General features: G+C 46.3%; 2 protein-coding genes across 4 annotated transcripts in view; one reads left to right on the forward strand and one right to left on the reverse strand.

Moving 5' to 3' along the window:
- EXOSC7 (exosome component 7) overlaps window positions 1-12,847 on the reverse strand; it is a 41,670-nt gene extending 28,823 nt beyond the window's left edge. Inside the window, exons 1-3 of the mRNA XM_040433604.1 lie at window positions 12,703-12,847; window positions 3,341-3,442; window positions 2,475-2,569 (exon numbers count right to left, since the gene is read on the reverse strand). Coding sequence (XP_040289538.1) covers window positions 2,475-2,569; window positions 3,341-3,442; window positions 12,703-12,759 — 254 coding nt within the window. The 5' untranslated portion in view covers window positions 12,760-12,847. The remainder of the gene's footprint in view (window positions 1-2,474; window positions 2,570-3,340; window positions 3,443-12,702) is intronic.
- ZDHHC3 (zinc finger DHHC-type palmitoyltransferase 3) overlaps window positions 12,848-18,616 on the forward strand; it is a 49,865-nt gene continuing 44,096 nt past the window's right edge. Inside the window, exon 1 of one of the 3 annotated variants that reach the window (XM_040433599.1) lies at window positions 12,848-12,997. The gene's annotated coding sequence lies outside the window, so the exon portion shown is untranslated. The remainder of the gene's footprint in view (window positions 12,998-18,616) is intronic. The other 2 variants (XM_040433603.1, XM_040433602.1) reach the window with 2 other exon arrangements.

Raw genomic sequence — 18,616 nt, forward strand, 5'->3', positions numbered from 1 at the left:
GGAAAACAGCATCGCCTACAACCAATGAGCCGCCTCCAGGAACCATAAAGCACATTATAGGCTAACTGACTAATAGTGTGATTTTAAATCAAAATTATTCACCAGAATTACAATGAAATGGTAACATCTAGATTATAAAGCTGGACCACACCATTGAGAACAGAGGATGTCCGGGTTCAGCTCTGAATACCCTTATTTTCACCCAGGCAGCCCCCTGATGTTAGCATCGGAGCATCTCATGCTCCGATGCGCTCCCTTGCCCTGCGCTAAATCGCGCAGGGCACGGGCTCTTTTGTTTTCAATAACACACTGCCGGGCGGAAACTTCCGCCCGGCAGTGTGTTCGGTGACGTCACCGGCTCTGATGGGCAGGCTTTAGCGCTGCCCTAGCCGTTTTACTGGCTAGGGCAGCGCTAGAATCCCGCCCATCAGTGCCGGTGACGTCACCGGGGTTCCTGGCAACCCCATGGAGAGCCATTCAGCGCAGGGCAAAGGAGAGCTTTGGAGCATGAACTGCTCCGATGCTCCTGTCAGGGGGGCTGCCGGGGTGAAAATGGAGGTATGTCTGGGTTCAGTTCTGAACCCGGACTACCCCTTTAATGTTCTGTCCGGATATCTCATGTATCTATTCGTTACATCAGCACATTAGAGGTTGTGAAACTACAAGATCTATTGATATTCACTTAAGGGGTCGTTCACACAACCGTGCCTTTTTTTGCGGTCCGCAAATTAAAAAAAAAAAAACAGGTGCCACCCGTGTGCCTTCCGCAATTTGCGGAACGGAACAGGAGTCCCATTATAGAAATGCCTATTCTTGTCCGCAAAACGAACAAGAATAGGACATATCATTTTTGCGGGGCCACGGAACGGAGCAATGGATGCATGCTGTCCGCATCTTTTGCAGACCCTTTTAAATGAATGGTTCCATATACGGAACGCAGAAAACGGCCCGTATACGGAACGCAAAATACGTTCATGTGAACGAGCCTTAACTGTAACATGACCAGAGCCTCAGACAGCGCCTGTGCTGTATACTGCTGAGGCCAGTGATAGGCTGCAGCAGTCATGTACTACATACCTTGATGTCCCTGCTGAAGTCTATACGAATAATGGAAGGAGGACTGGAGATGGGGCGCAGAGAACAGCATGCGAGAAACAGGCGAGTTTAGGGTTTAGATTTTATACATTTTACTGTCAGGGGGAAAAGTTTTAAATAACTCAGACAACCCTTTCCCTTTAAATGGATTATTTTTTTATTTAAACTACGCCTCAAATCTTGAGCTTGTTAATTCCAGCGAGCTGGCCGAACCACATCCGCAAATCATAAGGTCTATGATAAGATTGCTGTAGTTTACAAAACCATCTTAAAATGCAGTGAGCTGCAAACTACATAGCCTGTCGATGAGAAGCAATCGGAGGCTCTGTTCATTTTACCGTCCCAATGAATACGGAGCCATCTTGTAGCTTCACCGCCTCTGATATACCGGCTGCAGGATGCATGAGATGGCTGTGCGTGCAGGAGGCACATAGAGGCATGCTGACAGCGCCCTGGGCACACAGATTTGTTTTTATGGAGGGTCATGTGCTTCAGGTTTTTTTTGGGTGGTGCCTTCTTTTTTTTAAAATTTTTGTAAATGCGTTATATTTAATAGACATCGAAGGGAAAAAGCATGAAAAAATAAATGGCACACCCAAAGCATGCCAAGTTTTTAATAAAAAAAAAAAAAAAGCCACCGATTCAAAAGAACTAATTTACACGACTGTAGCTTTGGTCCACGTCCGACCCCTATTTTTGAGGATTGAACACGGATTCTGCAAAGAATGTGGACAGCACACGGATGTCATTCTTGTGATGCCCACATCCATAAATTATAGAACGTGTCCTATTCTTGTCTGTTTTGAGGACAGATATAGTAATTTCTACTGATGGGAGTGAGAAAAATGCAGAATGCACACGGACGGTATTCGTGGATACAGTCATGTCCATGAGGCCTAAAAGTCAGGAAAAAAAATTAAATCCCACGCTGTTTGTAGTGTATTTTGCTGTATATTTCCTTGTGGACTGCTGCAGCATTTAAAAGGGGTTATCTGATAGCTAAAATATCCCTCCCCCCATGCCAGGGCCCATTGTATGGATTATACTTACCCGCTCCCAGACACCTGCGTCGCTCCCAATCCCTGTACGGCCACCGGATCAGGACATCCGGCAATGGGGGAGGGAGAGCAGCCAATAGCAGGCTGCGACAGTGACCAGCCTCAAGGGGGGATATTTTAGATATCAGATAACCCCTTTAAAAAGGAAAAAATAAAAGCAGCATATTTTTTATATAAAAATCCTTCAATTTTAAAAGAAATGAATTCTGATTTCTTACTGTGGCAGTACAGTAAAATGTAGCTGTGCTTCTGAGGGACTGTCTATGTGGTCTGTATACGTCATCTAGCTTTGCGTATCCGCGAGGCAGATTCATTACTGACCAGTCTACGAAGAACTCCAGGCAGCCTTTCTTAGGGTGATCCAACTTCGGGGTTCCCATTTCTGCTTTCACTCCCACTAGGACATCGGTGTGGCCCTGAAACATGATGAAAGTGAATATATGAGGGCATGCACATTTACCATGCTGTATATAGGATTTATAGTATAATGCAGTATGCCCTGCTAGAAGATATATGGCAATAATCATCCTAGGTACCCAAGATCACGGAGCGTGAGCTATGACTTCGGAAAAGCCAGTCGGGTATAGACAAGGTCCACACGTGGCTCCATTGCCTCCCTGTATGGACCAAGGAGTTACGCATACATCAGTCCTTCCATTATGATCTGCTGACAAACATGGACCCAAGAACTTGATGTAGTAGTGTCTCATGAAACATGATCACAAGCGGGTGACGAGCTTGTTTTTTTTTACCCCTCTGGACTACATGTGCTGCTTTTAACCTCAAGCCACAAACTTGTTACATTTTTTCATCAACGGAGTGTTGTGATGGCCTGGTCTTTTGTGGGATCAACTGTAGTTTATATTGGTACCATTTTTGGAGTTTATACAACTTTTTGATCATTCTATAGTCCAATTTTTTGGGGGAGGTGACAGCAATTGTGCCATTGAGATTTTTTTTATAGCGTTCACTATAGAAGATACTGTAGATATTTAATGTGTTAATATTTTTCATTTTTAATATCTGTATTAAAAATATATTAAAAAATTTGTTCTAATTTTTTTTATGTTTTTATGGCACTTCTTATGGCCCTAATTGAAAAAAAATTTTTTTACAAATAAAATTCATTTCCAGCATAAGATTAGGTGTCATGAAGCTCTCCTCCCCTAGAAACACAGATTCCGTACAATTTTCACACGTGCAGATCCAGTAGTATTTGATACAACATCGGTCTCCACTTCGATCCCTCGGTAGTCCTCACACCCTCTGCCGTCTGTCCGCAGATCATCCTACAAAAGCAAATCACAGACACCATCATGTGCTGACAGCGTACACTAAAGACTAAACACACATTAAAGACACTGAATAATACTCAACGCAGATGTTAACTTTCAACCACCACATCAGTCTACAAATTCATCTAGGGCAGGCATGCTCAACCTGCGGCCCTCCAGCTGTTGCAAAAACTACAACTCCCAGCATGCCCGAACAGCTTACAGCTATCAGCGTACAGCAGGGCATGGTGGGAGTTGTAGTTTTACAACAGCTGGAGGGCTGCAGGTTAAGCATCCCTGATCTAGGGCGTTCTGTATGCTGTAGGGCCTGCACAGGGCACAGTACACTGTATTAGTTTAGTGCGTAATGACACCCATACCCACGCTCTCCAACATGATTTCAAAGAGGGGACTTATACACTTGTGCCCCCCCCCATATGAGAGAAGACTCTGTAAAGGGAAGATCCTACTCACCCCAACTCAGCATGACCAATTACATAGCTGCCAACTGTCCCAAATTAGCAGGGACAGTCCTGGCCAATATGGGCGAGGCCAGGGCAAACCCCTGACCATAAGTAGGCGGTCCTGGTAGGTTAGCCGTTTTCAGGGCAGGGCTTAGATGTAAAAACCCAAAAATATTGTTAAATAAACAATTATTAGTGGTCAAACACCCACTTATACTGGTGCGATATTTATGGAACCGCGCTGCTTCACATTTGAAGAACTTTATCCTTTGGTGCAATCATCCACATTATCAGACACGGGACATCAATACTTCCGTAATGATGTCCGGTGTCTGATAATGTGGATGATTGCACCAAAGGATAAAGTTCTTCGAATGTGAAGCAGCGCGGTTCCATAAATCTCTGTGTGAATAGACCCACTTCATTTCTGGGACCTGCAGCGCAAGTCTTCGAGCTACGTGATAGGAACTATTTTATTGGGATTTTTATACTGGTACTATGTCATATTCCATATCCCCTCCAAGAAAGTGACTGCTGGCAACTTTCCAGGGCGATGTGCTGGGAGTTTGGGACACCTAAACCCACACTGATCAAGGAGAACTTTGTACCAAGAGGGGATTGTCCCTCACTCCTCCCCGCCTTAGACTTCTGTTTTAGTAAGTATTTGTATACTCCATGTAACAACAATTCTGGAACATCTTTTCTTATACAATTGTGATGTTCCTCTGTTATCCATACTGGAAAAATATTAAAGGGGTTGGCCACCATACGCAAAAAATAAAATAAAAAATTGTCCCAGATAATAACTAAAGCCAAGAGGTATTAGTATCATGAGATATATACTGTGTATGTATAATTTTTCTAATGTGTTCAGCATAGTATGCTCCCATAGATGACAGGAAATGTGGGCGGAGCAGCAGCAAAGTGAAACTAGAATGTTTTCAGTCCAGGGGTCTGCAAAAAACGGATGACATACGGATGCATTTCCGTGTGATATGTTTTTTACGGACCCAATGACTTTCTATGAAGCCACGGACCGCAATTTGCGGCTAAGTATAGGACATGTTCTATAATAAAAGGAACGGACACACGGAACAGACAGCACACTGATGACAATGAAAGGCATTCCGCAATTTTTGCGGACCCATAGAAATGAATGGGTCCGTGCATCGTCCACAAAACGGACGGACACGGAAGAAAAACACGGTCGTGTGAATGCTCCCTAATGATAGAAACATAGAATGTGTCGGCAGATAAGAACCATTTGGCCCATCTAGTCTGCCCAATATACTGAATACTATGGATAGCCCCCGGCCCTATCTTATATGAAGGATGGCCTTATGCCTATCCCATGCATGCTTAAACCCCTTCACTGTATTTGCAGCTACCACTTCTGCAGGAAGGCTATTCCATGCATCCACTACTCTCTCAGTAAAGTAATACTTCCTTATATTACTTTTAAACCTTTGCCCCTCTAATTTAAAACTGTGTCCTCTTGTGGTAGTTTTTCTTCTTTTAAATATGCTCTCTTCCTTTACCGAGTTGATTCCCTTTATGTATTTAAAAGTTTCTATCATACCCCCTCTGTCTCTTCTTTCTTCCAAGCTATACATGTTAAGGTCCTTTACCTTTCCTGGTAAGTTTTATCCTGCAATCCATGTACTAGTTTAGTAGCTCTTCTCTGAACTCTCTCTAGAGTATCTATATCCTTCTGGAGATATGGCCTCCAGTACTGCGCACAATACTCCAAGTGAGGTCTCACCAGTGTTCTGTACAGCGGCATAAGCACTTCACTCTTTCTACTGCTTATACCTCTCCCTATACATCCAAGCATTCTGCTGGCATTTCGTGCTGCTCTATTACATTGTCTTCCCACCTTTAATTCTTCTGAAATAATTACTTCTAAATCCCTTTCCTCAGATACTGAGGTCAGGACTGTGTCAAATATTCTATATTCTGCCCTTGGGTTTTTACGCCCCAGGTGCATTATCTTGCACTTATCCACATTAAATTTCAGTTTCCAGAGTTCTGACCATTCTTCTAGTTTTCCTAAATCCTTTTCCATTTGGCGTTTCCCTCCAGGAACATCAACCCTGTTACATATCTTTGTGTCATCAGCAAAAAGACAAACCTTACCATCGAGGCCTTTTGCAATATCACTTATGAAGATATTAAACAAAATCGGTCCCAGTACAGATCCCTGTGGAACCCCACTGGTAACATGACCTTGTTTTGAATGTTCTCCATTGACTACAACCCTCTGTTGTCTGTCACTCAGCCACTGCCTAATCCACTCAACAATATGGGAGTCCATGCTCAATGACTGCAGTTTATTGATAAGTCTTCTATGTGGGACAGTGTCAAAAGCCTTACTAAAATCTAGATATGCGATGTCTACTGCACCTCCACCGTCTATTATTTTATTCACCCAGTCAAAAAAATCTATAAGATTTGTTTGACATGATCTCCCTGAAGTAAACCCATGCTGTTTTTCATCTTGCAATCCATGGGATTTTAGATGTTCCACAATCCTATCCTTTAATAGGGTTTCCATTAATTTGCCTACTATTGATGTCAGACTCACTGGTCTATAGTTGCTCGATTCCTCCCTTCTACCTTTCTTGTGAATGGGCATGACATTTGCCAATTTCCAATCTTCCGGGACGACTCCTGTTACTAATGATTGGTTAAATAAATCTGTTAACGGTTTTGCCAGCTCACCACTAAGCTCTTTTAATAATTTTGGGTGTATCTCATCAGGCCCCTGTGACTTATTTGTCTTCACCTTAGACAGCAAACTTAGAACATCTTCCTCTGTAAAGATACATGCATCAAACGATTTATTAGTCATTCTTTCTAATGGAGGTCCTTCTCCTTTTTCTTTTGTAAAAACTGAACAGAAGTATTCATTAAGGCAGTCGGCTAGCCCTTTATTCTCTTCTACATACCTTCCGTCCTTTGTTTTTAATTTAGTTATTCCTTGTTTTAATTTCCTTTTTTCATTTATATATCTGAAGAATGTCTTATCCCCTTTTTTCATAGACTGAGCTAGTTTTTCTTCTGCCTGCGCTTTAGAAGTTCTTATAACTTGCTTGGCCTCTTTCTGCCTAATCTTGTAGATTTCCTTATCTTCATTGCTCTGGGTTTTTTTATAATTACAAAATGCTAGCTTTTTATTTTTAATGATTTGAGCCACTTCTGCTGAGTACCACAGTGGTCTCCTCCTTTTTTTTGCTTTTACTGACATGATGAGAATCTCCCATTACCAGCAATGAATAAAGATTATTACCGTTCACAGAAAATAAAGTGATCAGTACAGTACAAACATGTAAGTCTATCTATGAAATATCTATCTCCTATTTCATATATATATCTATGGTTCATCTGTCTGTCTATCCCATATCTATCTATCTAATATCTATCTATCTATCCCATATCTTTCTATCTATCTAATATCTATCTCCTATTATCTATCTAGCTATCTATCTCCTATCTACCGTATTTTTCGCCCTACAAGACGCACCTAGGTTTTAGAGGGGGACAATAAGATTATTTTTTTTTTCATGACACCTCAGATCAGACCCACAAGCAGACCCCAATGTGAATGACCCCCACTCTGACCTCAGATAAGAGCCCCATGCCTCTCATGTGCCCCCCAGCCTCTCCCTCTTACCAGCCCCCTCTGGTAACTCAACCCCCCCCCCCTAGTATTAATCATTGGTGGCATTGGCCACAGGGTCGTCCCCCCCCCCCCCCCCCCATCATTGGTGGCAGTGGTCAGTTCCGATCGGAGTCCCAGCAGTGTAATGCTGGGGGTCCGATCGGTTACCATGGCAGCCAGGACGCTACTGAAGTACTGGCTGCCATGGTATGTTAGTGAGCATTATACTCGCTTGCGCCGTGGCCGCCGGCGCTCCTTCTGTCTGTGCGGCGCATTGCTAATGCTTATAGCATTAGCAATGCGCCGCACAGACCTATGAGAAGGAGTGCCCGGCGGCCACGGCGCACGCGAGTATAATGCTGCTCACTAACATACCATGGCAGCCAGTACTTCAGTAGCGTCCTGGCTGCCATGGTAACCGATCGGACCCCCAGCATTACACTGCTGGGACTCCGATCGGAACTGACCTCTGCCACCTATGATGGCGGGGGGACGACGACGATGACCCTGTGGCCACTGCCACAAATGATTAATACTGGGGAGGGAGGGGGGGACGCACTGCCCACTGCCACCAATGCAAAGACTGAAGAACAGTACCGGCACCTGACCTCGGACAGGACGCTGTGATCCGCGCAATTAACCCCTCAGGTGCCACACCCGAGGGGTTAACTGCGCGGATCACATCGTCCTCTCAGAGGTCGGGTGCCGGGAATGCGAGTCACAGAATTCCTGCCCAACGCCGAACTGCTGAGAGAGCCGCCGCAAGCGGCCAGCAGGTATCGGGGACATTTGCACGAGTACAAGTACTCTGCAAATGTTAAGTATCGGTCCCGATACTGGTATCGGTATCGGGACATCCCTACCGGTAATGTGTCAGCTCCAGGCACTGACCCTGGACACAGTAGAAGTGCCGGATGGGGGGGTTAGGGTTACATGAGGCTGGGGCGCCAGTGGCAGACTGGGCATGCGTTGCGAGGGTGAGGAAAAGCAGCGCATGCGCATTTACTCTGCAGCATGGACGAAGCTCCAGCCATGGACGAACTGGCGGAACGGCAGAGCGGGACTCAGGGGGGCGTGTGATCAGATTGTAGAAAAAAAACAGGCAGATCTATTTAAAGTATAACTGTCGTATTTTTTATTTTTTTTGGAGTATTGGATTGTGGTGATTAATATCTCCTTGGTGGCCCTATTTCAACTTTTCACTGTGTATTCAATTACCCCTTAATTCCACCGTTTTTTTTACCCCCTGTACTGCCTATTTTTACCTGTGCTTAAAATTGGGTTGCTAGGCATGGTCCGTCTATGTGTTGAAGGACGGAGGACAGAAGCAGGCTGTGTGCAAGGTCAGATTACTGACAGCCAGGGACTGTAAGTAAATGATTAAAGCCAGGTCCTCCCCAGCAGCTGATAACAGTGCCTGGGCTGTGTGCACTTCTCCCTGTCCCTGCGCTTGGCAGACGCTCCCTCACTCAGCAGACTTGGAGAATGCAGAGTTGAAGCAGCACAGACCAGGGAAGGGAGATCTGCCATCTGCTCAGTGTATAAATGAGAGCAACATGTGGTAAGAGGACCCCTTTGTGCTACAGGAGATTAACCCTTTAGGGGGGAGGGCTCTGGTTACTGACACTTTTGGGGGGCTATTCTTACTGGCTAGTGAGGGCAGGCGGGATTAGCCTCAGGGTGAGGGCAGTGGCGGCCATCTTAACTGAATAGTGAATTTGCAGTTTTATGCAGACTGGTTGCTAAGGGCTGAATCTTATTAAATATGAGGTAAGTCAGTCTAATAGTAACTGATTCTGACATTAGTAACTACATATATGAAAATTGAAATTAGGGTCTAAGTGTGACAGTTATCCTTTAAAGACATATTAGGAAAAGTACTTTTTTCCTGCCTCCCACACAGTAGTAGAAAATACATGCAGAGTGGCCAACCCCTTTAAGAAATTGTAGGCTACCAGTTAGGAGTGTGTCCCCACACGCTTTCGCCATCCAATCTGTGCTACTGGTGTCACACTTTGACAAGCAGAATGGTAACACCCAAGTGTCAAGAGGAATAATAGAGGATGAGTACAAGACGCCCTGTCAGCTCTATAGAAGTGATTGGAGCGGTGGACCAACACGCACACTACTATATACAATATACACCAAGGAACGTGTGCTGGGCTGTTTCCATATTGTCCATGGAAGAATTATGGAGTGTAGACACTTCTCACTGGGAATGGAGGACAGGACACCACTATTTTGGGATCTTGGGAGAACCTCGCGGTCAGATCTACATTGAAGTTTATGTATTTAAATTATTTGGTAGACAAAGCTGACCAAAGACATGTATGCGTGATTGTGCCCTAAATCTGCCCAAAGATGTGACACTGGTGGCAGATGCACCCAACTGTATTTAATGACAATGTGTGCCACTAGATCTGAGAACCTTACCTACATACGCTGACCAAAAATATAAACCCAACACTTTCGGTTTTGCTCCCATTTTGCATGAGCTGAACTCAAAGATCTGAAACATTTTCTACATACACAAAAAAAACATTACTCTCCAATATTGTTCACAAATCGGTCTAAATCTGTGTTAGTGAGCACTTCTCCTTTGCCGAGATAATCCATCCCACCTCACAGGTGTGGCATATCAAGGTGCTGATTAGACAGCATGAATATTGCACAGGTGTGCCTTAGACTGCCCACAATAAAAGACACTCTGAAATGTGCAGTTTGATCACACAGCACAATGCCACAGATGTCGCAACGTTTGAGGGAACGTGCAATTGGCATGCTGACTGCAGGAATGTCTACCAGAGCTGTTGCCCGTGCAATGAATGTTCATTTCTCTACCATAAGCCGTCTCCAAAGGCGTTTCAGAGAATTCGGCAGTACATTACATCCAACCGGCCTCACAACCGCAGACCACGTGTAACCACACCAGCCCAGGACTTCCACATCCAGCATGTTCACCTCCATGATCATCTGAGACCAGCCACCTGGACACCTGCAGCAACAATCTGTTTCCATAACCAAAGAATTTCTGCACAAACCATCTCAGGGAAGCTCATCTGCATGCTCTTCGTCCTCATCGGGGTCTGGACCTGACTGCAGTTCGTCGTTGTAACTGACTTGAGTGGGCAAATGCTCAAATTTAAGGGCGTCTAGCATGTTGGAGAGGCGTTCTGTTCACGGATGAGTCCCGGTTTTCACACCATGTGCTGTCCGCATCCATTGTTCCATTCCGTGGCCCTGCAAAAAAGATAGAGCATGTCCTATTCTTGTCCGCAACCACAGACAAGCTTAAGCATTCTCTATATAGTGCTGGCGATGTGCGGTCTGCAAATTGCGGAACGCACACGGCCAGTATCCGTGTTTTGCGGATCCGCAATTTGCGGACCGCAAAACACCTACGGTCGTGTGAATGCACCCTAAAGCACACCTGTGCAATATTCATGCTGTCTAATCAGCACCTTGATATGCCACACCTATGAGGTGGGATAGATTATCTCGGCAAAGGAGAAGTGCTCACTAACACAGATTTAGAGAGATTTGTGAACAATATTTGAGAGTAATGGGTCTTTTGTGTATGTAGAAAATGTTTCAGATCTTTGAGTTCAGCTCATGCAAAATGGGAGCAAAACCGAAAGTGTTGGGTTTATATTTTTGGTCAGTGTATGAACAAGGCTCAGACATGTATATCACATGTACATAAGGCCCCATTAACAAGACTATATTTTCACTCCACATCCAATCATTTTTAGCGGATCAGAAGGGGACCTATTCATTTCAATGGGGCCGAAAAAATGTGGACAGCAAGTGTGCTGTCCTCATCCCCGTCTTGTACCCCTGCAAAAAACACTAAACATGTCCTATTCTTGTCTGTTATGTGGACAAGCCTAGGCATTGTTACAATAGGTCTGCAAAAAAGAAAAGATGGATTCAACTGTATTATTTGCAGATCCGTGTTTTGCGGGCCACAAAATACATACGGTTGTGTGAATGCACCCTAATACACAGCACATATCTCAGTACGAGGTTATAGTGGGAGATCACCCCGTGGAGCGCGCACACGCGCCCATGGACAGAGATCACCCCGTGGAGCGCGCACACGCGCCCATGGACAGAGATCACCCCGTGGAGCGCGCACACGCGCCCATGGACAGAGATCACCCCGTGGAGCGCGCACACGCGCCCATGGACAGAGATCACCCCGTGGAGCCCGCACACGCGCCCATGGACAGAGATCACCCCGTGGAGCCCGCACACGCGCCCATGGACAGAGATCACCCCGTGGAGCCCGCACACGCGCCCATGGACAGAGATCACCCCGTGGAGCCCGCACACGCGCCCATGGACAGAGATCACCCCGTGGAGCCCGCACACGCGCCCATGGACAGAGATCACCCCGTGGAGCCCGCACACGCGCCCATGGACAGAGATCACCCCGTGGAGCCCGCACACGCGCCCATGGACAGAGATCACCCCGTGGAGCCCGCACACGCGCCCATGGACAGAGATCACCCCGTGGAGCCCGCACACGCGCCCATGGACAGAGATCACCCCGTGGAGCCCGCACACGCGCCCATGGACAGAGATCACCCCGTGGAGCCCGCACACGCGCCCATGGACAGAGATCACCCCGTGGAGCCCGCACACGCGCCCATGGACAGAGATCACCCCGTGGAGCCCGCACACGCGCCCATGGACAGAGATCACCCCGTGGAGCCCGCACACGCGCCCATGGACAGAGATCACCCCGTGGAGCCCGCACACGCGCCCATGGACAGAGATCACCCCGTGGAGCCCGCACACGCGCCCATGGACAGAGATCACCCCGTGGAGCGCGCACACGCGTCCATGGACAGAGATCACCCCGTGGAGCGCGCACACGCGTCCATGGACAGAGATCACCCCGTGGAGCGCGCATCTATGGTCAAAGATGATCGCGCATGGCGCACAACTCAACTCTATGAAGTGAAGTGAAGAGAGATCACACTATGGCGCACAAGTCTATGTACACAGATCATACCATGAGCCACATGTATGGACAGAGATCACTCTACAGCCTACACGTCTATGAACAGAGATCACACTATGGCGACTCTTCCATGCCACTCTCTGCAGCTGGCACCCATTACCAGGAGGCGCGCTGCCCTCACCTGAATCCCGTGCAGAATGTACACCTTCTCGGCTTCGCTCAGGATCACAGAAGCCATGCTGTAGCCTCCCTCCTTCCGCCAATGCACGTCCTCTGTGTCACCAGAGTGCGACCCGCTGCGCTTCCCCTAGCAACATGACGTCATCAGAGCGCGCCTGAGTCTCCTGCTCCACACTCCCCTCCCTTCAGTGCTGTGCGCGGTGGTGGGTGCGGCGCAGGTGCCCTCTGATCTACCCCCGAGTGCGGGGCTGTCACTGGTCTGTTATAGGGAGGAAGCAGAGGAGACATTGTGAATGGTAAGGTATTATATCAGGTAGTGTGTGCCAACCTAGAGCAGAGGATGGGCAGCTGGCTGGCACCCTTTATCTAGCTAGCTCTGTTTATTGTATCACAGTTTTGCTCCATACTTGATTTATTATTTTTCAGCCTTCTCCATCCACAACTATTGAAGATGTTTCGATAATTTTAGTTATCGGGCTACATTCATATCTGTGGCGCATTTTCCATTTTTATGTTACAGTTTTGGAACAGAAAAATGGGATAAAACCCCCGCGCAGAAGAATATGCTGAACACCAGCAGCGCCTGGCGGACCCCATTGACTATAAGGGGGTCCATCAGGTTTCTGTTATGGTTTCCGTAATTCTGCCAGACGAAATACTGCTGCATGCTGCCATATGTTGTCCAGTCCTTAGGCTCCATTCACACGTCCGTGGTGTGTTGCGGATCCGCAACACACCCGCCCGGCACCCCTATAGAAATGCCTATTCTTGTCCGCAAGCTGTGGACAAGAATAGGACATGTTCTATCTTTTGCGGAGCTGTGGCCCCGAAGTTCGGGGCCGCGCTCCGCAAATGCGGATGCTGACAGCACACTGTGTGCTGTCCGCATCCATTCCGTCCCCATAGAAAATTAATGGGTCCGCACCAGTTACGCAAAATTGCGGAACGGATGCGGACCCATTTGCAGACGTGTGAATGGAGCCTTAATGGGAGCACTAGCCGCAAGGTAGGGGATAAGTATCTGATTGGTGGGGGTCTGACTGCTGCAGCCCTCACCACTGTGTGAATGGAGTGGGCTACACGAGGCCTCTGTGGGACGTCCGTAGAGAGCGTAGTACAGAGCCCGGCAAATGCTCAACCACCGCTCCATTCATGCGGCAGACTTGGGACCCCCGGATCTAGTGACTGCTGAGGCTCCAGGTGGTCACGCTCCCACCAATCAGACATGTATCCTCTGGCGTGGAGAGGGGATAATCTTGGAACAACCCCTTTTTAGTCATTTTAAAGTACTGTGTGTGTCACGTTACATATGATGTACATACAATAGGAGACAGTTTTAGTTTTTTTTATTACTTGGGGTACTTTCACACTTGTGTTTTTCTTTTCCGGCATAGAGTTCCGTCCTAGGGGCTCTATACCGGAAAAGAACTGATCAGTTTTATCCCCATGCATTCTGAATGGAGAGCATTCCGTTCAGGATGTCTTCAGTTGAGTCTTTTTGACTGATCAGGACGGAGATAATACCGCAGGATGTTACGGTTTTATCTCCGGTCCAAAAAACTGAACACTTGCCTGAATGCCGGATCCGGCATTTTTTTATCCATAAGAATGTATTAGTGCCGGATCCGGCATTCAGAATACCGCAATGCCGGATCCGTCCTGTGAGAAAAATAAATGCCGAATCCGTTTTTCCGGATGACACCAGAAAGACGGATCCAGCATTTCAATGCATTTGTCATACGGATCAGGATCCTGATCAGTCTTACAAATGCCATCAGTTGGCATACGTTTTGCCAGATCCAGCAGGCAGTTCCGGCGACGGAACTGTGTGCCGGTTCACGCTGCCGCAAGTGTGAAAGTAGCCTAATACGTACAAAGTTGTTTTTTATTTATTTTTCTTAATTCTTTAAGTTTATAAATTGACCGTCGAGCAAAGTATTTGGATGGGTTTTTATTTACGTGGTTTTGATGAATATTATGTATAGTCTTGGGTGAATGGGTCGGATTTTTTTATCCTATAACTGGTATATCATTTTTTGAATAATATTTCCCTTGAAGTCATAAAAGACATATTTGGGGCATATAATTTAGTTTTTATTTTGCATGTTTCCACTGTAACTGGGGCATCGTATTGCCAGTCTCATTAGGCACTAATACTGATTGGTGCTGAGAGGTACACCAGTATGTTAGTGCAGTGTAGTAGCCAAGACGAGCCTAGAACTTCAGGTGACTATGGATATAGTTCCAATCCACGTTATATACACACACAATGTGTTGTATGGACTCATAGAGCACAGATCTGGGTGTATGAGTCCTTATACATATATCTAAAGACCCTCTGCTTAAAGTGTTTGTCCTTTTTTCTTAAATTGGTCCACCTCCCAGCACCCCCACTGATCAGCTGTTTGAAGAGAACGCAGTGCTCGTAATTACACTGCTGCAATGTCGATGGCGAGCAGGTAAACAGTGAAGAGGATGCTGCGCTTGTACGAGCACTGTGATCTCTTCAAACAGCTGATCTGATATTGATGATCCTGAGGATAGGTCATTAATATGAGAAAACTAGAGAACACCTTTAAAGGGAGGGGTATTTTGGTTGGTACAAGTTATCCCCACATGTGCAAACTGCCGCTCCAGTCATTTCAGGCAGCTGCAGGGCGTATGTGGTGATCGTAACCCCTGGATATGAGCAGTGTTTAATGAGATACAAAAATGTATCAGCCCCCCCCCCCCCCCCCCCCCTCCTTGTTCTTGTGATCAGAGGAGGTCCCAGTGTTAGGACACCCACCGATCTTAAAGTCATCCCCTATCCCTGTGACGGCTAACCTCCGGCACTCCAGCTGTCGTAAAACTACAACTCCCAAGATGTACACTTGCTTGGCTGTTCTCAGAACTCCATAGAAATTAATGGAGCATGCTGGGAGTCGTTGTTTTACCACAGCTGGAGTGCCAGAAGTTAGCCATCACTGACCTATCCTGTGGATCGGGGATAACTTGTACCAACTGGAATACCCCTTTAAGCCTCATTCAGATGGCCATAATGTAGGTGCCTTTTAGTGCACTTATTACAGTCACAAATCCCAGTCTGTCCATGGGTCTAATGATCCGAACCGTCACTATGATAGATCACTATGGTGCTGTTAGTTTGGTTCATTAGGCCCGTAGTTGGGTCGGGATTTGTAAGCAAACATGTGCCCATATTGCAGCCACCTGAATGAGGCGGAGGATATATAAGGTTTGTGAAAATGTGGCATACCTGTAGGAGATGCATGTGCAGAATCCATGTGATGGTCACAGACGTCTCTGCTGTTACATACAGATGCTGAAGTGACGAATGGCCACCTCTTGTTGGATGTTAAATAGCGGTGGGGTCTCCCGAGTGACACTTCTACTGGCTAGAGATGTGGTTCTTGGCTCTGATGGACCACCCTGGTCCATTAAAGGGGTTGTCCCACGTCATCAAACGGCATTTATCATGTACAAGACCCTTACTAATGTATTGTGATTGTCCATATCATATTATTAAAAAGTGCTGACCTGTCCTGATCGCGGGAGTGCACATAGGCGAGCACTTTTTCCTATATTGTGCAAGCACGGCCACCGCTGCTGGATTGTGGTGATTGTAACCCCTGGATATGAGCAGTGTTTAATGAGATGCAAAAATGAATCAGGCCAGCAAAGGAGGCAATATGGACAATCACAATACATTAGTAAGTGCCTTGTATTCATTTTCTCTACATGATAAATGCCATTTGCTGAAGTGAGACAACCCCTTTAAATGCGCTGTCCAAAGATAGAAGTGTATCCCCATCCTCATGAATGGAGTTGTGCATGCTAGTGCTGGAGAGGGGTTATCATTAGGAGACGATACGCCTTAATTGGGGCTGTAGACAAGCTACCAGGGCATGCTAGGCCCTGTGTTTGGTTCCTTTGGAGAGTCTCCTGTATCTTCACTGACTGCAGATCTCCTATGATAAGGTAAGGAGCACAGAGAAGGCCGCGGTGCACCGACCAGGGTTCCCTTACATTCTGCAGTGTCACTTGGAGACGGGTATTGCATTGCACTGTGGAGAAATGTCATTCACTTCACAATATAACTGAACAAGCCGTGTCATTGTCCGATGCTGGGCTGTGATCCTCCTCGTGTCTAGTCTATGAGCAGCCAGGAAATTGCGTAAACCATGAAATCCACGTACAGGAGGCTAGATCTTCTCCACTTGTTCACATCAGGTTTGGGTAATGAAGTTTAAGGATTCTTTATGTTAGATATTCCCATCATGTAATATGTCATATCGTGATCATCAAGATCGATGGGCGTCTGACGTTTGCGTCCACCGCTGCAGCCCCTTCATTCAGCAGAATGACAGCACTTGGATCCCTATCAATCTATGAGTGATGGCAAGTCCTAGCAATATGCCAATACCTGAAAAACCCCTTCAGAGGAAGCAACTAAAATGCTAATGTATATTGGCCCTTGTGGTCCTTTTATACCAACTGATGCCAGGCGAAAAAAAAGGGCGCTAAAGAACAGTATGCAAGATGAGCGGTGCTTGTTTAAAGTGAAAGTGGCACAATTGATCATTGTTACGATCATTCATCCCCCCAGTCACTTTGAGTATTGTTGGTAGCACATCCTCTGTTTACACAGGGCGGTGTGAGGCCAACAAAAGATGAATTTAGGTGCCACGTAGACATGATCACCCCAGAGGCGAGCATTTTGCTTGTTTGTTGGGTAATCTGTGACACCATTACATGGGCTAGTTATCGGGAAGGAGCATTTGTAGGAACACTCGTTCATGATAATTGGACTGTTCCTCGTCCTATGTAAGGGCTCTTGCACACGAATGTATTTTTCTAACGTTCCGTTTTTTTACAGGTCCATTCATTTCAATGGGGCTTGAAAAAAAACGGAAATGGTTCCCTGTGCATTCAGTTTCCGTATATTTGCATGTCCCTTCCACAAAAAAAAATAGAACAGGTCCCATTATTGTCCGTTTTGTGGACAAGGACATGAATTGTTATAATGGATCTGCAAAAAAAAAAAAAACAGATGCAATACGGACGTCACATGGGTGTTGTTTTTTTTGCAGACCCCAAAATACTTAGTCCTGTGCATGAGCGTTTCACACTAGCGTTTTTGCTGGATCCGGCAACAACCATCTGCATCCGTTATGAACGGATCCAGTTGTATTATCTTTAACAAGACGGATCCGTCATGAACTCCATTGAAAGTCAATGGGGGATGGATCCGTTTTCTATTGTGGTAGATTGTGTCAGAGAAAACGGATCCGTCCCCATTGACTTGCATTGGGGGGGTCATGCCGGATCCGCCTTGCTCCACATCCCAGGATCGAAAGCAAACTAAACATGTTGCGGTTTGCCCTCCGGTATGGGTTCCGCAACTAAACGGAACGGAATGCATTTTGGAGCATTCCGTTTTGTTCAGTGTTGTCCCCATTGACAATGAATGGGGACAAAACTGAAGTGTTTTTTCCGGTATTGAGCCCCTATGACGGATCTCAATACCGGAAAACTAAAACGCTAGTGTGAAAGTAGCCTTAGGCTACACAAGGATCACATTGTAGTGGTGCGTGCATAGAAATGAATGGCGTCGCAGCACAACTCACACGTGTACTGCGATCCCATAATCGCAAGAAAAATCCAACACTGCTGGATTGTTTGTTACTATGGAGTCGCGGCAAATGTGCCAATCGCTCTGTGATCCCATTTGTTTCTTTGCTATCACCGCTACACTGCGATCCTTGGGTGCCACCAAGATGACTGTGTAACGGAACCCTAAAAGGGCCCTTAGACAATGTCTCACTCCAGACTGAGTCTTTGAACACGATTCCGATTTCCTAAGTGACCAGCTTGATCTGTGGACTGATCTGTTTCAGGATTGTGGCCCTTACTAG

This window comes from Bufo bufo, chromosome 5, assembly GCF_905171765.1.
Source record: "Bufo bufo chromosome 5, aBufBuf1.1, whole genome shotgun sequence".
Lineage (NCBI taxonomy): Eukaryota > Metazoa > Chordata > Amphibia > Anura > Bufonidae > Bufo > Bufo bufo.